The sequence below is a fragment of the Myiozetetes cayanensis genome, unplaced genomic scaffold, assembly GCF_022539395.1.
Source record: "Myiozetetes cayanensis isolate MyiCay16 unplaced genomic scaffold, myiCay2020 scf4, whole genome shotgun sequence".
Lineage (NCBI taxonomy): Eukaryota > Metazoa > Chordata > Aves > Passeriformes > Tyrannidae > Myiozetetes > Myiozetetes cayanensis.
The window spans coordinates 72281826-72304368 of NW_026087631.1; the positions used below are offsets into that span (position 1 = coordinate 72281826).

General features: G+C 51.9%; 2 protein-coding genes across 4 annotated transcripts; both read left to right on the forward strand.

Annotated features, from left to right (window-relative positions):
- The first annotated feature begins 23 nt into the window (after positions 1 to 23).
- Positions 24 to 6620, forward strand: NARS1 (asparaginyl-tRNA synthetase 1). 2 transcript variants are annotated; one of them, XM_050329481.1, is made up of 15 exons: positions 24 to 107; positions 772 to 854; positions 1038 to 1103; positions 1209 to 1301; positions 1475 to 1564; positions 1689 to 1767; positions 2117 to 2187; positions 2439 to 2525; positions 3219 to 3440; positions 3542 to 3741; positions 3898 to 4033; positions 4139 to 4252; positions 4690 to 4821; positions 5000 to 5131; positions 5277 to 6620. In XM_050329481.1, exons 1-15 carry the CDS (start codon positions 65 to 67, stop codon positions 5406 to 5408), a joined length of 1680 nt encoding a protein of 559 aa, XP_050185438.1. In that variant the 5' UTR covers positions 24 to 64; the 3' UTR covers positions 5409 to 6620. The 2 variants fall into 2 exon arrangements, with proteins under 2 accessions (XP_050185438.1, XP_050185439.1); XM_050329482.1 differs by having other exon boundaries at positions 50 to 107; positions 775 to 854.
- Positions 6621 to 8612: 1992 nt separating this feature from the next.
- On the forward strand, positions 8613 to 20279 carry FECH (ferrochelatase). 2 transcript variants are annotated; one of them, XM_050329178.1, is made up of 12 exons: positions 8613 to 8721; positions 10996 to 11101; positions 12240 to 12359; positions 12697 to 12845; positions 14972 to 15106; positions 15356 to 15462; positions 15698 to 15796; positions 15901 to 16008; positions 16314 to 16478; positions 16880 to 16939; positions 17194 to 17328; positions 17409 to 20279. In XM_050329178.1, the coding sequence occupies exons 1-11, from the start codon at positions 8661 to 8663 to the stop codon at positions 17326 to 17328; spliced, it is 1245 nt and encodes a 414-aa protein (XP_050185135.1). In that variant the 5' UTR covers positions 8613 to 8660; the 3' UTR covers positions 17409 to 20279. The 2 variants fall into 2 exon arrangements, with proteins under 2 accessions (XP_050185135.1, XP_050185134.1); XM_050329177.1 differs by having other exon boundaries at positions 17194 to 20279.
- Positions 20280 to 22543: the final 2264 nt, after the last annotated feature.

Genomic DNA, 22543 nt, shown 5'->3' on the forward strand with positions numbered 1-22543 from the left:
CCCTGCCCGGGGTTGGCTCAGGGAGCGCTGTGATGCAGTTCCTGCCGGGCAGCGCCGGGCGGACATGGCGGGCGAGGTGCTGGGCCGGACGGCGGCGATGGCGCTCGGTGAGACCCGGCCGGGACCGGCATCCTCCGCATCCGCGGCATCCCCGGCATCCGCGGCATCCTCGCCATCCCCCGCATCCGCGGCATCCCCCGCATCCGCGGCATCCCCCGCGTGCCCCGTGTCCCGATGCCGGGGAGGGGCCGGGCGGTGCCGGCGCGGGGTGCCGGGGCCGTGGCGGAGCAGCCCCCGGACCGCCGGGCTCTCCCTTTGGCTGTGCTTCCCGTTTCGGTTCCCGGCCCTGAGCGAGCCGAGCGCTGCTCCGCGCCCTGGCTGCTCCCCAGTCCCTGTCCCCCTGTCTCCCTGTCTCCCTGCACGAGGCTGTTCCCGGGAAGGCCGCTGCTCGTTCCCGGTGTGCAGGCGGTGACTCCCGGGAGTTCCGTACCTCGGCAGCCCTTACGGCTTAGGGAACACACTGCATGGATTGATTTTTACCGTGGACAGTAGGAGATAATTCTTGTGCTGTCTGACCAGCTGGTGCCTTTGAAGGTTTACCAGTGCTTATAACCACCAAGATTTGGTATCCTAGAGTGGTTTGGGGTGGGGGGGACCTTTAAAGGTCACCTTGTCCAGCCCCTTGCAGTGAGCAGGGTCACATCCCTATGTGTCCAGATTTTCCTCCTAATTTTTATTTTACTAATTGCCCGTGTTTGTGATGTATCCTAGAAGAGCTGTACGTGTCTGAACGAGAGGGCAATGACTCCACTGGTGATGGGACACAGAAGAAACCATTCAAGACCGTGTTAAAGGTAAGTGTGGAAAACACCTGCTTTGTTTGGAAGAGTGTGGAATGTACTTTGAGCAAATGCTGCCCTTGTATTTTTCATATGAATTTCATACCTGTTTTTGCCACCTGAGCAGAAGCAGAGTGCCTGCTCAGGCTCTGTGAGGATGATTTTTGTTCACCTCTGTTATTTTCTCCCCCTTTTTAGGCATTGATGACAGCAGGAAAAGAGCCATTTCCTACGATTTATGTGGATTCCCAAAAAGAAAATGAGGTGCTGTGGCATTAAAGCTTTCTAGTGAGAATTATTTTACTGCTCCTCAGTGTGAAAGGACCCAGTGTAATGTTCTGTGTTCTGCTCTCTCCTTGAATTCCTTAGAGATGGGCCATCATTTCCAAGTCACAGATGAAGAATGTCAAAAAGCTGTGGCACAGGGAGCAGATGAAGAATGAAGCCAAGGAGAAGAAAGAGGTAGGCTGCTGAGAGAGCAGAGCACCCTTGTTTTCCAAAAACTGTGTCACTGTCACTGTTGTTCCTGCCCCTCCAAAAAAGCTGCAGTTAGTTCCTCTCTGGGGCCATTGTTTCACATGTTACTTACAGCTGGCCTGTTTACAGCTGTTTAATAAGTTACTTCTTTTAACCAGGCAGAAGATCTCTTGAGAAGAGAGAAGAACCTGGAGGAAGCTAAGAAGGTTGTTATCAAGAATGATCCCAGCCTTCCAGAGCCCAAATGTGTGAGTATGATCCTGTGCCTTGGAGCACAGGGATTGTGTGCGCTCTGGGATGGGCTTTGGATGAACCCTGTGTGCAAGAGGTGGTGAATCATTCCCCTGCCTGATGATTTTTATTCCCTGACAGGTGAAGATCAATGCTCTGGAGGCTTACAGAGGGCAGAGAGTGAAGATTTTTGGCTGGATTCACAGGTTACGGAGACAAGGTAAGGCACGAGCACTACTGAGCTTGTGCAGGGAGATGGAACCAGCCCAGTGGCCTTCAAAATTTGGACACAGCACAAGTCCAACAGCACCTACCCTGAGATTTTTAAACCATCAGTTAGGTGTCCTCTGTGGTTTATTAGTGGTCACTGCAACACTGACAGTTTCCCCTAATGTGTGAGCATACAGACATTTCTTAGTTCCAATTCTGTGGGATTTTCAGTTTGGAGTCTGGCCCTGCAGAATTTCCTCAAAAGACTTGTTCTGTGTTTTAAGCTAATCCTGCTAAGTGAGGAGCTTACCAGTATCCGCTTGTAGTGAAATCAGCAAATTTCCTCTCTTTTTAACTAGGGAAAAATCTGATGTTCATTGTCCTGAGAGATGGCACAGGGTTTCTTCAGTGCGTCCTTTCCGATGAGCTGGTAGGTTGTGATGGTTTCATTCTGTTCTGTCATTAATTGAAGTGTTCATACCTCTCTTATACAACTGTTGGGAAGTTCCCCTAAACCTACTGACTCAGCTGTGTTATTGTTCACTGTGTCTCCTGCCCCTGAGTGTGTCAGTGTGAGAACTGTGTGGAAGTGACTGTGAGTCTGTCTGTGACTCCCGTAGACGGCGCAGGAAGTGTAAGAATCAAAACGTGCTTACCCTGGCTGTGTCTCCTTCCCTGCAGTGCCAGTGCTACAACGGGCTGATGCTGTCCACGGAGAGCAGCGTGGCAGTGTACGGCACGCTGAACCTCCTGCCCGAGGGCAAGCAGGTATGGCAGCTCCGCTGGGTTCTCCTCTGTCACAGGTCATGGCTGTCCTGACAAAAGCAGAAGGAATAATTTGATTATTTTGGCAGCAATTAGGTTTAGAGCAAAGACCAACCTCCCAAAGCTGCATTGTCACCCCTGGTGTGGAGTGGGGCAGGTGAACTGTGTGATTGTTCTGCTCTTGCTTGAAACAATTTTCCACTGATGGGCATTTCCTAGACTTACATTTCTGTAAAAATGTGTGGGTTAGCCTTTGGAAATCTGGATTCCTACCCTGAAAATACTGAGAATGAATTAAAACCGCCATTTTCAGGGATGTAAGGCGGCCGTGACCCACAAGGGGGAGCTGTTGAGAGCAGAGCGCGGGGTCACAGACTGGGCTGGGAGGGACCTCAAAGCCCATCCAGTGCCACCCTTGCCCTGGGCAGGGACACCTTCCACCAGCCCAGGCTGCTCCAAGCCCCGTCCAGCCTGGCCTTGGACACTTCCAGGGATGGGGCAGCCACAACTTCTCTGGGCAGCCTGGCCAGGGCCTCCCCACCCTCTCAGGGAGGAATCCCTTCCCAATATCCCATCTAACCCTGCCCTGTGGCATTGCCATTGTCCTTTGTCCTGTCACTCCAGGCCCTTGTAAAAGGCCACCCCGGGGCAAACAGTGGACTTTTCCCCCAGTGTTTGTTTCTGTGCCCCTGGCAGGCTCCGGGAGGCCACGAGCTGAGCTGTGATTACTGGGAGCTCATCGGCCTGGCCCCGGCAGGAGGGGCTGACAATCTGCTCAACGAGGACTCGGAGGTGGATGTGCAGCTCAACAACAGGCACATGATGATTCGAGGGGAGAACATGTCCAAAATCTTCAAGGTGCGCTCCATGGTCGTGCAGGCCTTCAGGGATCACTTCTTTGCCAACGGCTACTATGAAGTAAGTGTGTGCTCCCTGGTGTGACTGCTCCAATGCCCTGACTCCTGTGCTGTCACCGTGTCCTCAGTTCTTCCCTCGATGACAGCCCTGTTCTTCAACAGGTCACACCACCGACCCTAGTGCAGACGCAGGTGGAGGGAGGCTCCACCCTGTTCAAGCTGGATTACTTTGGGGAAGAGGCCTATTTGACCCAGTCCTCCCAGCTGTACCTGGAGACCTGCCTGCCAGCCCTGGGAGACGTCTTCTGCGTGGCTCAGTCGTACCGGGCCGAGCAGTCCAGGACCCGCAGGCACTTGGCAGAGTATGGACAGTTCACAGCTTGATTTCCCTCACAGCGTGGGAGTGGGGGAAATTAAAAAGGGGACAGAAGTGTGTGTTTATGCGGGGGAATTTTTAGTTTATTTCATAAAGATGTGTTGCCTGTGTGTGGTTTTGCAGTGGTGTGACTCTGTTTCAGGTACACTCACATCGAAGCTGAATGTCCTTTCATAAGTTTTGAGGATTTGTTGGACCGTCTGGAGAACTTGGTGTGTGATGTCGTAGACAGAGTCTTGAAATCACCTGCAGCGGGTTTCCTGTACGACCTCAACCCGGTAGGCAGTGGGAATAGCCAAAAAAAAAAATAGGATCTTTAGTCTTTCCTGATCAGTGTGATCTTTTGGGGGAAGCAGAATAATGATGTTTGCTCTTATCCACAGGGCTTCCAGCCCCCCAAACGTCCCTTCCGACGCATGAACTACGCCGAGGCCATTGAGTGGCTGAAGGAACATGATGTGAAGAAGGAAGATGGCACCTACTATGAGTTTGGGGAGGTAGGTCCTGCGGGGAGGTGTGGTAATGTCATGCAGGAGTGCAGTTGTGAGATGGGATTTCAGCTAATGTCCCTGAGCATTGGAATCAAAACCTGTGTTGTCACCTGTCACCTGTTCCCTGTCTGCTCTTCTCCAACATGCGAGACAGTTGGAGCTCAAGAGAACTTGCTGCCATAGCCAGGATTTTTTATCCCACTTTTCTGTCTGAAACATTGGGAAGACTTAGATTTTAATTGAACAGATTTTGTTCCCTGGACATGTCTGGTTTTATATATAAATACATATTTTTCTATGATAAGTTTGTATTAAGAATTTAGGTACATTAGGATGAATGTGTGGACAGGTGTGGTGTGCACCTGACTTTGTTTCATGCCTGGTTCATGTGGGACTGGTGCATGGGAGCATTTTGGTGTTAATAAATCCTTCTCTAACCGTAGGATATTCCTGAAGCCCCCGAGAGACTGATGACAGACACCATTAACGAGCCCATCCTGCTGTGCCGCTTTCCTGCAGAGATCAAGTCGTTCTACATGCAGCGCTGCCACGACGACGCGCGGCTCACCGAGTCTGTGAGTTGTGCTTGCTGCTGTGGGGAATGCTGCTGGGAATGAGTGCTCCAGTGAAATCCTTGGAGGATCCTTGCCAGGCTTTGTTGTGGTTGGCTTGGCGTGGCGCATTCAGGCTGCTTGTCCTCCCCTCCTGCCGCAGCTCTGTTGTGAGTGGTGGATGTGCTGTGGTGCGTTGCAGGTGGACGTGCTGATGCCAAACGTGGGTGAGATTGTTGGGGGCTCCATGCGCACGTGGGACAGCGAGGAGCTGTTCGAAGGCTACAAGAGGGAGGGCATTGATCCCACCCCCTACTACTGGTACACGGACCAGGTCAGTACAGCAGACGTGCTGCTGGGCACACACCAGAGTTGGGGTTTTTCCCTCTTGGGAGGATTGGTTTGTTTCTGGTGGTATTAGTGCAACTCTAAGTAACAAGAAAATGTATAATGTCCACTCTCTGCTTCGAATTTCACAGAGAAAATACGGTACGTGCCCTCACGGGGGATATGGTTTGGGATTAGAGCGGTTCCTGACCTGGATCCTGAACAGACACCACATCCGAGATGTCTGTCTCTACCCACGCTTTGTGCAGCGCTGCAAACCTTAGCCATCCTTGGGAAGAACTCCTGGAAAAACTGAGCAGCTGATGCTTGGGAAAGAACAATACACTCTGCTGTACTACAGCCTGTCTGACAACAACACTTCCTGCAACCTGTTGCTAATTAAATACCTATTTAGGATGTGAAATGGAAAAGAAACAACCCTCTTTTTCTAAAAAAAAATGCTACTAATTAACTGGAAGAAGCCTTAGAAAAATTGTTGTGGTGCATCTATGCTCTTGAGTCAACACAAAACAAAGATCCTGATAAGTTGTCATTTAAAACCCAAGATACGCTTCTGCTTTTAATTTCTGTGACTTAAAATATGCTGGGCATTTGATGATTTTGGTTTTAAATTTGCTTTAATTTTAATCTCTTTTCTCTTGGGGTTTGTTGTTGTGGAAGTCAGGAGTTCAGGCTCCTGAAGTTCCCTAATAGTGCCCTCTGAGAATGGTATGGAGAGACATGAACAAAGGATAAAAATGGGAATGATTACATTGAGCACTGCACTTTTTTAGCTCCTGCTGATTTTAATGGGGGTTCTCTGCGTTGATTCGGTAGCAAGGTGTGTAGTACAGTGCACAGAATTCCACTATGAGGGATAGGTTGGGTTGGGTTTGGGGTTTTCTGGGTTTTTTCAGATTATTTATTGCTCAGCAATGCTGAGGCTGCTGGCGAGGCAGGCTTTGCTCCCTTTCCCGAGAGCTGTGGATGAAGCGCTGCCGTGGGTCCAGGCACACCCAGCCTGGACATGGAGGGTGTGGTGCCTTTTGCTCCCTGTTTGGAACCAGAAATGACTGAAGACCCAAAGGAACTGGTACCTGAGACACTGCTGGATTTCCAAACTGTCCAGGCAGTGCTTTCCCACGTCGCGCTGAGATGTGTTCATAGAGCAGCTCCCTGGTCCCTTGTGCTACTGCAGCTGAGCAGCTTCTCTGGCTGTAATCAAAGTATCAAATAGGGTTAATGAAATACTTCATGTCTTCAGTCATCTGTATGGTTTTTAGTCATAAAAAAAGCAATTCCTTTTACCAGAGAGAAAAAAACCGGTAGGGACATCATGTGCCACCTGCACTGAGACCTGAGCTGGATTTGCTGTTCACTCCTGGAACTGTTAAGCTGTGGATATCCATATTTTTGTAGTAAGTGACTGGTTTTCTTCATCCTGCATGTTATATAAGCTGGTCTAATTCCGCAACCAATAAATTATGGCAACAGAAGCTGGTGTGCAAGGCAGTACTTGACCTGTAATGCCTGTACCTTTCACTGAGCCCTTGGAGCTTATTGCTTAATATAGTGTGGACAAAAGCCCAGGAAAAGGGAATTTTCAGGTGCAGTAAACACATATCCCAAGAACTGGCATGAGCTTTTTTTTCTTTTTGAACTAAGTCCCCAGGAATAAACTTAAAGGTGTAATTTGGAGGGGCCACCTCTGCTGGCCTAGAGAGAATAAATGAGAGTAAATGTGCTGCTGAATAAGGGGTTGCCAAGGCAGCAGCACCAGGGGGAGCAGCCTGGGCTTCTGGCACCACGTAAAGACTTACAAAATAACTTCCTTCTGCTGCCTGAAGTGATGGGAAGGGAAAAGGGTCGGGAAAACATCGCTTGTGTGCGATCAGTTTTCAGTCCTTAAGTGTGTCAGGGCTGAGCTGCTTTGTAAAGGTTAAAAGCCTCTGTATCAGGGGAACTACTAGAGGAAGGACTGAGGACTTAAGAGGTGCTCAAGGAAGAGGCAAATCAGATAAGGAGCTTAAAAGGTGACTGGGATGAAAGCTGCAGTGGAGTTGAACTTGCCTGAGACTCCTGTGCAGTTCCTTCAGCAGTGGTGGAGAGGGGTGGTGTGGGATCTTGGAAAGCTGCTGCAGCTCTTGGAACACGGGAGTACTTGGATTTATTTTCATCAGAAAGGGAAAACAAGCCTGCAGAAGAGAAGATACGCAATTAGAACTGGGATTTCTCATCCTCACTTTCATTTTCTCACATGACATCTCCACACAGTTGAATTGGGAACTGGTACACGGGGCTGCCAGCACTAGGTCCAGGACCTGTCAGCCTTGTGCCTGGCTGCTTTGAGATGGCTGCCCTGTACCTTTAATTAAATTACCTCTCCTTACATGCACTATTTTATATTTATCGATGTTCAAGCTCACCTGGTCCCCCTTTGTAAGGACTTTCTGAGCAGAAGCCCTGAGAGCTGGCTCTGCCCTTGGCTCTTCCATGAGCTGTCAAAAACCTGAGGAGACATGGAATGTAAACCACCTGTTAATATGCAGGATAACTACTGTGGTGTTTGTTTATTTGTGTTTAGAATCACAGTATCATAGAATCATCAGAGTTGGAAGAGATCTTTAAGATCATCGAGTCCAACCACTAACCCAGCACTATAACTCCCAAACCACTAAACCACATCACCCAGATGTGGTGATCCAGTGCCAGATCCAGACGCATCTTAAACACCTCCAGGCATGGTGACGTCACCATCTCCCTGGGCAACCTCTTCCAACGCCTGAATTTCTACCGGGAATGGAGCTCTGTGCTCCTGCACTAGTGCATCTCAGGGGGCTCAGAAGTCGAGGCCTTATCTCTCATGAGGCGCCCGCTCGTGAAAGCCCACAGGATTTATATTAAAAAACCACGTTTTAAATCGTGTTTTTTTGAACATTCCGCAGCTTAGAGCGTTACTGTGCAAACCGAGGATCGCGCGCCCTCACTCTGTGGGAACGGTCCCACGGGGACTACGGAGGGGAGCCGGGCCAGGGCGGCACGAGGGACACTGGCCACGGCCAGCGCCCGCGGGCAGCCCCGGGGCCGGGCAGGACAACCGGCGTGGGGGGCCACGGGCGGTGCTTGCGGGGCCGGGGCGGTGCTTGAGGTCCCGGGGGCGGTGTTGGCTGTAGGGGGGTGGTCCCGGGGCGGTCGCGGGGGCAGTGTTGGTTGTACGGGGCTGTACCGGGCTGTACCGGGGCTGTACCGGGCTGTACCGGGGCGGACCTGGGGCGGTCCCGGGGCGGTGTTTGCGGTGCCGGGGGTGGTGTTGGCTGTACCGGGGCGGGCCCGGGGAGGACCCGGGGAGGACCCGGGGCGGGCCCGGGGCGGTGCCGGGGCGGGCCCGGGGCGGTGCCGGGGGTGGTGTTGGCTGTACCGGGGCGGTGCCGGGGGCAGTTTTGGCTGTACCGGGGCGGTCCCGGGGGCGGTGTTGTCTGTACCGAGACGGTGCAAGGCGAGGGGCGGCGGCAGCGGCGCTGGCGCTGTCTGAGGGAATGCGGGCGGCCAAGATGGCGGCCGCTGCTGCCGCCGGCGCTGCTGCCGCGGGACGGCACCGTGAGTGAGGCGGCACCGCCGCGATGGCCGAACGGGGCTCTGGGGGCGGCGGGGGCGTGAGGGCTCCCGGTCACCGCGGGGTGCGAGGGCAGGAGGGCGGCGGCGCCGCCGGGACCGCGTTACACAACGCCGAGAGGCGCCTTTCGTAACGCTGATCCGCGCGGAGGCCGGCGGGGCTGCGGCTGCTGCTGCCCCGGGGGCTCTGGGGCCGCTCATTTACCGGGGCGTGCGGGCAGGGCTGGGCAGCGCGATGGTGGGATTTCCGCTAAATGGGCTGAGGGCTGCGAGGGTTCTTTGTCTGAGAGCTACGAGGCTCGGGGGTCTCTTTACCTGAGGGCTATGAGGTTTGGGAATCCCCCCGCCCGCGGGGTCCCCTTACCTGAGGGCCGTGGGAATCGAGCGTCTCCTCACCTGAGGGCCGCGAGTCTCGAGCGTCTCCTCACCTGAGGGCCGCGAGTCTCGAGCGTCTCCTCACCTGAGGGCCGCGAGGCTCGAGCGTCCCCTCACCTGAGGGCCGCGAGTCTCGAGCGTCTCCTCACCTGAGGGCCGCGAGTCTCGAGCATCCCCTCACCTGAGGGCCGCGAGTCTCGAGCATCCCCTCACCTGAGGGGTCCCCTCACCTACGGGGTCTCCTCACCTGCGGGCAGCGGGCTCAGGGGTCTCCTCACCTACGGGGTCTCCTCACCTGCGGGCAGCGGGCTCGGGGCTCCCCTCGCACACCTGAATGTGCCGTCTGCTGCCTCAGGCTCAGCATCTCGCTGATTTTCTGTATTTGTAATAATTTTTCCCTCTGTGGAGGGGAAATTGCCAACGAGCCGCTCTCCTGTGAGAGACCCTTGCCGGGTCACTCAAGTCCATGAGTTCCTTCAGCAGGAACTCTGCTACTTCATCTTTATAATTAATAAATGCATTGTCCAGGTACTGCTGTAAAAGCAGAGTAACTTGGTGTCCTACTGAGAGGCACCCGTGTGCTTACCCACCCTGGGCACCAGTTCTAGCTCCAGAGTTTAATACCATAATGCCACTTACAAAATATGTAAACCCCCATTTTTAACAATGTTCCAGCAAGCTGGGATTGTCATTGCACGTCCTGTTCTGTGTCCTTCGTGATGCAGACAGAAATGTGCATAAACCTCACTTTAAGTAAGGCAGAACATCCAGAGTTGGAGGGGACCCCCAAAGATTATCGAGTCCAACTCCTGGCCCTTCACAGGAGTGTCCAAAATCCCACCATGTGCCTGAGAGCTGTGTCCAAGAGCTCTTTGAGCTCTGGCAGCCCTGATGCCATGACCACTGCCCAGAGCACTCTCTGGGGGAAGAACAAATGCTTAACAGTGCAGAAAGATCAATGCAGCCTTTGCAACTTCTCCTTTTATTGTTCTCTCTAATTTGTATGTAGTGTCAGTGTCTCAAAGATAATAAACTAAGAACTGGAAGAAACATAAATATTTGTGTTTGAAAAGAGCCTTTCAGGCATCAGCGATGCTTGAATTGAAGTTCTTTAGTGTGCAGCCTTTTCTATCAGCACATTCACAGGCGTCCGCAGCTACGCACTCGTAATCCCAAGTAAGAAGCTGGATTGTCATTGATTTCAGCCGGTTTTGAGGCTGTTCAGCGTCTGTTCAGGAGGTTATTAGGGAACTGTGAGCCAGAGGATGCTCTTCCCAGCGGGTGGGTCGGCTGCCGAGGAGCTCTGTGCTATCGGGGCTCAATTGCTGCCGAGCTCCCGTGGTCTGACAGGGAACTGTCGCGCCCAACAGTAATTCCACCCAACAATAGCTGGGGGACGGAACTGAACCCTTTTTACATCGTGAGCAATTCTCACTATTGTTACACTGAAAAACATCATGTAATGACTATGAGCTCCTGGGGAGAATGAAGTGTGCCTTTGAGAAGGCAGGCTGTGACCAGCATGGAATCGTATGGAATGGGTTGGAAGGAGACCTGAGAGCTCCATCCAGTGCCTAAAGGGGCTCCAAGTGAGATGGAGAGGGAGGTGGGTGTGGTTGTCTCCAGTTATTTCACGCTTCAGAGTGGAGCTTAAAGATTAGGGAGGCTTTGGTTTGGGTTTTGGTTGCTGCCTGATATCTGCAGAGCTGGAAGTATACAAAGTGCACAAAGAAAGACAGAAGCTTGTGATTTCCTGACTTGCTTTGATTCCAGGGCCTGGAGCTTAAGGGAGCAAATGCTGAGCGTGTTGGTGTGGCTGGGGGGGGATTGGCGCTGTCCTGGCCCCTCAGCCATGCCCTCAGTGTGCTGTTCTCTCCCCTGCAGTGGCGAGGAGCAGCCCCCAGCTGCGGGTGCCGGTGCGATGGCAGGGCCGGGCGGCGGCCGCGGTGGTGACGGAGAGCACCAAGCCCCAGGTCCAGCCCCACGAGCGGTAGGTGTGCACGGGTGGGCCCCGCTCTGCAGCCCTCTGGCTCTCCCTGATACTGAGCTGCTGTCCCTGCAGAGCCAGCGGGGCTGGGGCTGGTTGGTGTGTGTGATTGTTTATCTGCCCGGCTGCACTGCCCCAGCCTCCTGTGCTCAGTCCTGGGGGCAGGGACAGCGTGGTTCCTGCAGAGCTCCGCGAGGGCCTGGCCCACCACACGCCTGAGGCGGTGCAGGAGCAGTGGAAGAGCAGGAATTATGGTTATTATGGTTCTGGTTCCTGCTGCCTGGGTTTTATTCAGCAACCTCCTGATAGACACTCCAGGAGGAAGGGAATGGAAGCTGAGACCGTTGGACAGGCCTGGGCTCCTCTCAGTGCCCTGTTGTAAGACTTTGGCTTTAACAAGAGGAGTGCAAAGTTCTCTGTGCAGCCTTGGCTCTGCTCAAGAAGTGAGAAATCCTGGTCCCTGGGTTCCCCTGGGCGGGGCAAACTATTCCATGGGGAAAGTGGGTGAGAGGTGTGATCAGCAGCCTTTCTGTAAATGCTGATACCGCCCTCTGCTCTGCTCCACTGGGAGGGATGTTATCCTTACAAACAGAGTACCAGACCTGCACCTGGATAGAAAATCCATTGTGGAAAAACCCAACCAACAACCCAAACAGAACAAGCCCTGCAATGACCTTACGTGTAGAATGGCTCCTTGCTGCTGTCACTACTGCAGGAGACGAGATGTGTCCCCACTGTAATGAAGACAAAGAGTTGTATGGGTGGCTCATCTGTTTCCTGAGGAAGCTGTTGCTTGGTTTGGTTGGAATCTACAGCTGAGACCGTTCCTTAGATTCTGTTTTATAACCTCCTTTAGAACCTGCAGCTGCCAGACAGCTTTCTCAGTGTGTTTCCAGGTCAGGCCTGTGTTACAAAGTGGTTACTGTTTAAAAAAGCAAAGATCATGTAAATACTTGTCTCTGGCCATTCCTGCTGGTAGTTGGTGTGTTTATGTGAGCAGGAGGAGCCTCTGAATAAGAGCTGCCTGTAAGAGCTGCCTTTGCAAAGGACAGAAGTGGGAGGATAAGCTGGTTGTTTCGTCACAGTAATAAAAACAAAAGCAGTAGGTCACTAGGATGTGAACTCTCTCTTGTTTCCATAGGAAACCTAAAACTGGCATCTTGATGCTGAACATGGGAGGCCCGGAGCGGCTGGATGATGTCCATGACTTCCTACTGCGTCTCTTCCTGGACAGAGACCTAATGACGATGCCGGCTCAAAAGTGAGGAGCGTTGGGGTCTCCTGTGGCACAGGCAGGGTGGGCTCTTGCTGCCTGAGCTCTAGGCTCAGATATTTACCCTCTGTAAAGCAGCATTTGCTGAGACTGTTCATCCTGGGAGCAGACAGTGCAAGAGACGGTGTTAGAAATAGCTGTGCCAAGGTTGTTCTCGTGCGGTTTGAACTGTGGGAAGGGGGATGGAAAAAACAAACAAACCACACAGTGCTGGTTTGCTGTAGTGTGGGGAGATTGCCACAGCAAACCTGCTGCAGCAGGGCTGTGGGGAAGGGGGTGGTGTTGTGGGCTCTGCCATTAACCATGTCCCTCTGGAACGCTCCAGTAAACTGGCCCCGTTCATCGCCAAGCGCCGCACCCCGAAAATCCAGGAGCAGTACAGCAGGATCGGCGGCGGCTCCCCCATCAAGAAGTGGACGGCAGTGCAGGGAGAAGGCATGGTGAAGCTGCTGGACAGCATGTCCCCTCGCACTGGTACTGCTGGGCTGCCTGGGCGGGGGCTCAGGGGAGTGTTCTCAGCACGATTTGGGCTGAGCAGCTCAGCTGGAAGCCAAGACAAGGCTCTGCAGATGAGCACTGCAGGGCCTGGCGCAGCGATAGCACAGCCCCACCTGGGGCACGGCAGGAGATAAGGCCAGACAGTTGGGCTGGGGTGGAAGGAGATGCTCTCCTTGCCAGTCCTTCCCCTCTCTCTGAACTTTGCTCCCTCCCAGCAAGGAGCTGTGGCTTGTATGTGAAACGGGAGCACGAAACATTTGTTGAAGGAAAACTGCTGGAGTAAAGAGAAGCCAAAGAGGGGAGAGAGCTCTCCATTCTCTTCAGCTCAGCAGCTTTACCACGTGTGGTGCTGCAAGTGTTCTGCTCCCTCCAGTGTCCATGACCTTTGCTGATGTGATGCTGGTGTGGCAGGGAATCCCTTCCATGCTTGACAATAGAGGTTATTTCATTCCAAGCTATTTTATAGTTCTTTGTGGCACCGGTGTCAGGCTTGGATAGGAGAGGCTAGAATAGGAGTTAGAAGACTGCTGAAAGGGTCTGGAAGATAAGAAGTAACACTCTTGGAAGGCTAGAACCAAGTTCATTTCATCTGTTCAGTGTGTAACATGTCCCTGGTGCTTTCATTCAGGTGCTGGTCAATCCCTTTTTCCACCGATGTGGCTCCCTAGCTTAATTCCAGCTGTGGTCCCTGCAGGTACAGTCAGGGGCCTGCTGTGGCACCCAAGGCAGGAGTGTTCTTAGAGCAGGAGCCCCTGAAGGGTCAGGCTTGCAGCAGGTTCTGCAGATAAGGCTTGGAAGGTTTATCTGCTTCTCCCAGTGTCCCACTCCCACTTTTGTTTGGTGAGCCCTCTCTGTGCAGTCACACCCACCTCTGTGCTCCTGTCACACCTGATAAGTCCTTTGGAGACTCCTTTTTTACCAGCTGCAGTTTGACAATGGAATGTGCTGAGCCCTGCTAACCATTTCCTTCAGCATTCCAAGTGACCTTGCATCCATGCAGAGTCCTGTGTTCCTTCCGAATAGCTTGGAACAGTGGGATGTGCTTGCAGGCTGAGCAGTTGGGAATACTGTGTGCTCACAGGCTGGCCTTGATTTCCCCCAGAATGTTCTTTGCCAGGTTAAACTCCTCCTGTCCCTGCTGTGGTTAGTCAGACTCTGGTCCTTAATGCCATTCAAAAATGTTAATGAGGTTACTGGCTCCGAGGGCTCCCCAAGTTGGGTTATTATTTGCTGCTGCTCCCAGCTGGGACCTCTCCTGCCTCCTGCAGAGAACTGGGGCTGACTAAACCTGTTTTCTGAATCCGGCATAAATGTATGGAGCGCAGCCCAAGCACGGGACATCTGCTTCCTTCAGAAACCTGCTAAACGTTGTTTCAGAGCCAGTGACCCAGAAACCACGAAAAAGAAACTTTGCTTTGTTCTCCTGAGAACCTCTGTCCTCTACTTAAAAAAACAAAACAGCAAACCTCCCCTCCCTCCCCCTAACCAAGCCGTGCTCCCAGAGCTGACACCTAAAAGATTAGAGATGGGAAACCTGAAGTGTCCTTGAAGAGCATAACATTGCCTCCAAAATAAAGTGTTTAAAGCCATGAAGATTTCTGTGAGCCTCCTCCAGAAGCAGAATGAAAGAGCACATGTCCCTGTTTCAGTGCCACTGCCCTCCTGCCCCAAACAATAGTCCTGGTCCTTGGGGCTTTGGTGCCACTGGGGACATCCAAGTATTCATTTAGTGACACTTTTTTAACCAGTGCATCCCTGAAATCAGGACTTGCCCAGTGAAAGAGCAGGGCTTTGTCCAGGCTGGAAACCACACCTCTGCTAAAGTGGGGAAAAGGAGGAGAGTGATGTTCCAGCAGAAGCAAACCACAGCATAAATCCCTTTTAAATTCTAATCACAGTGAAGTGAGGTACCAGAAAATTGCTTGGCCAAAGAAAGATGGGTTTGCATGGCAGTGGTTAGAAAAGTAGCCAGGAAATTACCAACCAGCTTGTTTCAGCAGTTTCAGCCTGTGTGGCTCTCGTACATTTTGGCTGTGAATGACGTGTTACTGCGAGTTCTCATCCCTTTTGTGCAATTCCTCTCCCTGTGCCCGGGCTGGCAGCGCCTCACAAGTACTACATCGGGTTCCGCTACGTGCACCCGCTGACGGAGGAGGCGATCGAGCAGATGGAGAAGGACGGCATCGAGAGGGCCGTTGCTTTCACCCAGTACCCCCAGTACAGCTGCTCCACCACAGGTGAGCGTCCCAGCAGGGCAGAGGCAGCCCTGGCTGTGAGCTCAGGTAAATTGCCTGAGCTCAGTAACATGGCTCCATTGTGTGACCGTGGGCATAACCCTTCCCCTTTGAGCCTCTCAGCTCTGATTTACAGCTGCATTTTAATTATGTAGCAATTTAAAATATGTTAATACCTTGCTGCGAGCCGTTTCAGTCTGACAGGTGGCTGAGGCCTGGCTGAACTCGTGTTCTGCGTTCTCCGTGTTTCAGGGAGCAGTTTGAATGCCATCTATCGTTACTATAATGAGAAAGGGGAGAAGCCGAAGATGAAGTGGAGCATTATCGACCGGTGGCCCACACATCCCCTTCTCATTCAGGTGTGCATTTGAAGCCTTTCAGGTTTATATATTTTCTTTTAAAACATAGAAACAAGTACTGGGGAGGGATAACTGGAAGGTTTGAGCAGGCTGGGTGCCATTCCCTGGACATGGTGCACACTGAAGGGAATTTGGGAGTTCTTAAGGAAATGTGCTGCCTGTCTGGGTCATGGAGAGCAGCAGTGCCTCCCAGTGTTCCTGAACTCAGATCCCTGCTCCTTGTTTCTCTGAGCAGTGCTTCGCTGATCACATCCAGAAGGAACTGAACCTGTTCCCTCCGGACAAAAGGAAAGACGTGGTGATCCTCTTCTCGGCCCACTCGCTGCCCATGTCTGTGAGTCACCTCAGGCTCTCCTGCCCTTGTCAGCCCTGAGGGGATGGATGTGCCAGGCAAATGTGTTCCCTGGAAGAGAAAGGGCTGGTGTGTTTGTGCTGCAGGTGGTGAACCGTGGTGATCCGTATCCTCAAGAAGTGGGAGCCACAGTCCAGAGAGTCATGGAGAAGCTCAACTACTCCAACCCCTACAGGCTCGTGTGGCAGTCCAAGGTGTGTGCTCAGGGAAGCTGAGGCAGGTAAAGCCTCTGCAGGGTTTTACTGAACTGCAAACAGTGCACCTTTATTTACATTTTCATTTGTTTTAACCATAGCCTTGTTCAGGCCAGCCCAGGTTCTGTTCCTTTGGGATTTAATGATGAAAGTGAGAAGAACACTCAAAAGCAGGGGAATACCAATAACTGTTCCTATCCTATCCATAATCTGCTCTGTGTGGTCCTGCCTAAGAACACGTGAGTGTTGTTTGTAAGAATGATTTAATGAAGTTTTTTTTCTTTATTTCCCTGTTTTTGTTCCAGGTTGGCCCAATGCCTTGGCTCGGTCCCCAGACAGACGAGACCATTAAAGGACTGTGCCAACGAGGAAAGAAGAACATGTTGTTGGTCCCAATAGCATTTACAAGTGACCACATTGAAACCCTGTATGAGCTGGATATCGAGTATTCCCAGGTTTTAGCAAATGAGGTGAATGATTTGTGGGTTTTGTACCTGTTTGGGCAGTGCTGCTCTGAAATTACTTCTCCTAAGCTACAATTTGCTTTGTAGCTGCTTCTTGCAATATGATTCAGGGCAAGCTTTATTTTTCTGCAAATTGAGAATTAATCTGAACTGGCTTAACCACAAAACAGGTGGGAATTTGTCTTTCTAGATTTAACTCTTTAAGCTATTGCTACTATTGCTAAAAAAGAATTATTGATTTTTTGGCAGCCAAGTGAAGTGTTGCACCATAGTTATTTTTGCTGTATTAAAAAAACATGGTGCTGCTTTTTATTCTGTCATTTTTGAGGCAACTTCTGAATGAAGTATGGAGATTGTGAAGGACCTAGCAGATTTAACTTTTTTTTTCCTTTTCGATTTTGATTCAGTGTGGAGTTGAAAACATCAGGAGAGCAGAGTCTCTCAATGGAAATCCGCTGTTCTCCAAGGTATGTGCTTTGTTGCTGTAAAGGTTTGCAGCTGTGTGTTTCCTGGAGTGTGGATGTTTCCCTGTAGCTTTAACATATTTTGAGCTTAGGAGCAGAAGTGGAACCCCTTGTACCTAATCTGTTGCAGCAGGGTGTTTGCTCTGCCGCAGTTAGTGGAGGTTTTGTGAGGAGGGGGTGCAGAGTTTGGCAGCCTGGCAGGGCCCACGTTCCAGCGGGTCCGGGCTGGCTCCCCTGACTGTCCCCCTGCCCCGCAGGCCCTGGCAGACCTGGTGTGCTCCCACCTGCAGTCCAACGAGGTGTGCTCCCGCCAGCTGACCCTGTGCTGCCCGCTCTGCGTCAACCCCGTCTGCAGGGAGACCAAGGCCTTCTTCGCCAACCAGCCCCTGTGAGCCCGCCACGGCCGTGGTGAGCCCGGCACAGCCGCTGTGAGCCCAGCATGGCCCCTGTGAGCCCTGCACAGCCACCCTGTGCCCCCACGGCAACCTGCCCTGCACACGGCAACGGCCCCAGGCAACGAGGGACACCCTGGCCCAGCCCCTCCTGGGACATACTCACAGGCTGGTGGGCTCTCCCGTGACAGCACGGGGGGGAAACTTGGCTTTGGTGTCATTTTTCTTATGTTTTCTTTGTTTGAGAAGAGTTTGTAGGAAGTAGGGAAATAAGGGCATTTATCCTGTCAAGCCTGAGGAGATCTCGTGTCACCCGACCCCGGTGGCACTTAGCCAGAGTCCAGCACTGAGAACTCTCACAGCTTTTTCAAATTAGCTTCTATTTCTATGCAGGGTTTATTTGTGTGCAGGTTGGTCACAAATGCGTGAACTTCAGCCTGCCAGGTCAAGCTGCAGTTATTTTGGGTTTGCTTAAGGTGCAGTCTGGCCAGCACAGTCACCAGATGTCCCTTCTGAGAGGGACTTTGCAGCTGACTTTGGAGACTTTGGAGATCAAGTGACTTCTAATGCTTTTTAATAATGTGTGTATGTATATATATATATATTTTTTTTTTTAGGGCATAATGATAAGGCTTTGTTTTGTTTGGTTTTCTCCTGCCAGAAACTTCCAGTGAAAGCTTAGCTGGGATAGTAGAATGCACAAAAATTGTTTACATTTTCTAGAAAAAACATGGTCATTATCTGCAGGAAAGCATCTGAAGAGCATAAATTGAAAGGAATAAGCCTGCTTGGGTGATACTGAAGAACACGTTCCATTGGAACTGCGTGTTCCAGATCTAGCAGGAGCATGTATGGAAACATGCTGGCTTATCTGTTAAGCAGAACGGCTTTCTAAATTATTATGATTTTTATTAAAAAGGGCTTTCTCAGTTTGATTACGTAAATTTAGGAAGTCAGGCTTGCTCTCCAGAAGGTTTATAGATCTACTCTGTGCTTTCTACTGTGCCACAGTGCTGTGGTTTTTGTGGGATCCCTATGGAGTGCCATAGGTGGGATCGGTCTGGCTGAACTGATGTTATTTAAATGGAGATGATCAGTGAGGAGTGATTTACATCCCTACATTGCAGATGCCTGGGGGGGCAGCCCCAGCTGCTCTGGGCCAGGAGGGGCTTTGCTGACAGGCTGTCCCCACTCAGCCCCCCAGGCAGTGTCCCCTCGAGGCACAGGGACCTCCCCTCCCGGGTGGGAGCCAAGCTGTGACCCTGTTTAGTGGGACTGAGCCATACCTGTGGTAGTGCCGCTGTCACCTTGGGTGCACGTTTACTTGATGTCCTTAGCACTGAAACGCCGGGACTGGGGCAGTGCAGGCTGGTTCCTGGCAATCACTGGGGCTGGCTGGGAAGCCACGCTGCTCATCCAGGTTGATCTGCTCAGGTAAAGATGAGGGACGAGCAGTTTGAACCTCTGCTCTTTGGAGAACAGTGTTTAAGGAGAGAAGAGGCCTCCGGTGGTGTGCCAGGGGTTTATCTCGTCCTGTCCTGCTGGAAGAACTAAGGGCAGGATACTAAAGGAGTGCATGGATGTGCTGAGCAGCCCGTGGGCCGAGTGCTGCCGTGGGGCTGTGTGAATCCCTGCTACCTCTGGAGAGCTGCCTGTCTCCACTGCCATAGCTGCTTCCCAGGGTGAGGCAGGCTGAGACTGCTGCAGTGCTGGAACCTCCTGCGTCACCGCTGTCCCTCGCAGAACTAAGTCTTCCTTGACCCTCCAAGCCTGTGCCTGTGTCAGTGGCAGGGAGCCAGAGGCATCTCTTCTCCCTCTCTTGCTCCATCCTTGGTCTCTGCTCGCTGCCTTGGCAGGAAAAAGGAGCACAAATGTCCAGTATGTCTGGCAACGCTGGCCTTACATCTCTCCTCTGTTCCCCCTTCTCTGTGTGACACTTAGGGCTCAGTGGAAAAGGATCTGGTTTATCAAATCTTCCTACTCCTGTTTCCTCCCAGCTGGAGGGGACATGGCCTTCGGGTGGTGCAGGCTGTGACCAGCACATTTACAAGTGTGGAGAGTGAAGGTTACCTTCATATGAACCTTGTGATGCTATAAATACAGACTGGCTTTCCATTTCCATACTGGAGAGAGTCCTGAAAGTACGAGCTGGCACTGATTCTGAGGCATTATGTTTGTCCCCACTAATAAGAGGTACTTAAAATTCACTTCTGACTGTTCTAACCACATAATGGGATAATTACTCTGTTGCTGCTATTAGACCATCATGTAGAAACCACTTAATTTTCCAGCTTTTAGCAGATGGGGCCTGTCTCTCAGGGCTGGTGGTACTGTTTGTTGTCACAGGTTAGTTTTAACAGAGGTTCATGAGGAGTCCCTCGTCTCTCACAGCCAGTGTCGCTGGGTTGGGTGAGTGTCTGCCCTGAGGAGGGATGAATCCCATCTATGCACGTGCCTTCCTCAGCCCTTTCCAGTGGCTTTTGTCTTTTCTCTATTGGGTCAAAGTTTTTCTCTTTTGAGTTCCTCTCTGACCTCTCCCACGGTCCTGGCTGCGCTTCAGAGAAGGTGGGAGCTTCCAAAAGGTGCTGTGACACCGAGAGGTGTGTGGAGGGTGTCTGAACTGGCCTCCTGCCCTCCCCTGGAGGCAGTGGGGAAGGCACAGCTGAGTTCAGAGGGGCCAGGTTTTTCCTAGGCGTACCTAAAAGCTCGGTGTACTCTCCCTTCCCACCACCCCAGAGAGCTGGGAGTCACCGTGGAGTGTAGGCTGCAAGTGGGAGCAGTTCCTTTGGTTCTGTTAATGCCAGATGTGCACAGATACTCGCTTGTAGCCCGACATATGCATTGCAGATCGACCAAGGACTTCCACTGCTGTAACACAGCCCATTTGGATAATCCTACTGTGTGTTGTTTGCCATAAGGATGGAATCTCAATTAAACTTTTTTGGAAGAAATGACTGAGCCGTGTGTCTTTCTGAGAGTCCTTTATGCTGGTGTTTGGGGTCCTCTCTGCACCCCCCGAGTCAGGCTGGGGCGAGTTACACTCCCTGAGGAGGCTGGAGAAGATGGTGACTCAGAGATTTGCCCTGGTTTGGATCACACCTGTGCTGGATAATTTATTCCATGGTCTCTGGGCAGCTCCTTGCCGATGTTACAAATTAAGTGCTTGATTGATTATTTTCTAGAGCAGTGATTGGAGCTGTTGGATACTTAAGCTGATCCATTAGTGAGCTCTTGTTACTGAGTTGTGACAGGGAGAGAGCGGGATGGACGGAGGGTGGGTCCTTCCTTCCCTCTGGAATCCCAGCTTTCTGTTTTACCTCTAAACAGCGATTTGGCTGTGTGGGCACAGCAGAACTTTAACAATGTCATATTTGAATCCAAAATGACCTCTTACATTGTGGAAGCGCTTCTCCTTCCCTCCTTCCTTCCAAAGGGCTCACTTTTCATCTGCCTTCCTGCTTGGCCATGTTCCTCCTTGTGTTTCCATGAGTAGATTCCCAAGTGTGTATGGGCTGTGCCGTGTCTCTCATCCTGCCTGGAAGTGCTTCTCTCCAGCTGCACAGGCCGGGGTGCCCTGGGAAAGAGATTTATTTGTAATTCAGCATTTCAAGCCCTCAGGAGCAGGTTCTGCCTCTGCCCGGGGAGCACAGGGGTTTGTAAATTGGGACCAGTTTGCCTGGGGATGAGCTCTGGTGCTGTGGGGCTTGAGGGAGCGTGGGGATCCAGGGAGGGAAGGGGCAGAGGCAGCGCCCGGAGAACCCTCTGCTCTCCTTGAGCTGCTGGGCAGAGCTGAGCCTTGGAAAATCAATAGCTGGGAGCCAGGAGGGAAATATTTCCAAGCTCTAACTAGAGGATGTGTTCTGACAAGGCCGGGATGAGCCGGCAGCGCGGGAGAGGGAGGGCAGTGGAGTCATTTTTAACCCTGACATTGGAAGGTGGGTCTGGGCTCGGGAGCATCGACGCAGCCCCGTCCCAAAGGTCACGGAGCAGGGCCTGTACAATCCCGGGTTCCAGAGCCGGGAGGGGATGTGCCAGCTCCTCATTGCCCACAGTGCCAGGGGGGTTGTGTGGACACACACACACAAAGGGAGGACCTGGCACTCATTTCACAGGAATTAAAACCTACAGCTCCACTGTGCCAGGGCCTCCCCACCCTCACAGGAAATAATTCCTGGGGAAAGTCCCAGCTGTCCAGGGATGGGGCTTAACACCGTTTCTAGGGAGCTGAGACAGGAGGAAAACAGGGTTTGCTCCTGTCCAGGCTGTTCTCGGTTTTTAGAAAACTTCCCCAGCTTTACTACTTTTGTCTGAACAAAAAACAAGTCATGAAAAATGTGGAGCAGAGCCTCTGGTGTGATAAATTGACACTCGATCCAGTGGTTGCCTGGAGCGCGCTTTGAAGCGGGAGAGGCTCCTGGGGAACTTCCCCCTCTCTCTGATGTCGGAAAATTAAAAATTAATCCGCTATGAAAAATTAAAAGGTGAAACTTTCTGCTCTTTCAGCAGCAGAGCTTTTGGAATGCTGATTTGGGGCTTGGAATGCAGGCGGAGTGACATCTCCGGGAACATCGCTGTGGTCGGTGCATTAGAATGTGGGGTTTTAATTGATTTTTGTAAATTGGAACCTGTTTGCAAAGGACTCGAGTGGCTTAAAATGGGGGTAAATATTTATTTATTGATGTAAATAACTTTAAACAGGCATTTACTCACTCCCGAGGAGCTACTCCCAGTGTACAGCACAGGGAGAGGAAACTGATGCGTCCAGCATTGAAACTACACTGGAATCTGCATGTCCTGCAAGATTAAATTTGGCCTTTTTTGTTAAAAAAATGGGTTCAGACAGAAAATGGGTTAAAATCCATTTCATTGCAGGAACAAACACAGGGATGGTGCTGCTGGCCCAGCACAAGGAGGAGGGAGGAGGAGAGAGGAGGCCCAGCCCTGGCCCCTTTCCCTGGTGCCACCACAGTGGGATGGGACAGCGGGTGGGAACACGGGCAGATGGATTTTTACAGAACATGGAAAAGGGCAGCAAACACCCCGAAAAAGCCGAGTCAAGGTGTTGATAATGGGCTCATCTGAGGGTGTTGCTGAGCTGGAAGGAGCAGGAACAAATCAGAGCAGAGCCCCAATGCAATCTGTGCAGAGCTGCTCCACGAAATGGATGCAGGGACTCAGCCAACCCAACCCCGGCCGTGTCCCACCCCAGGGATGC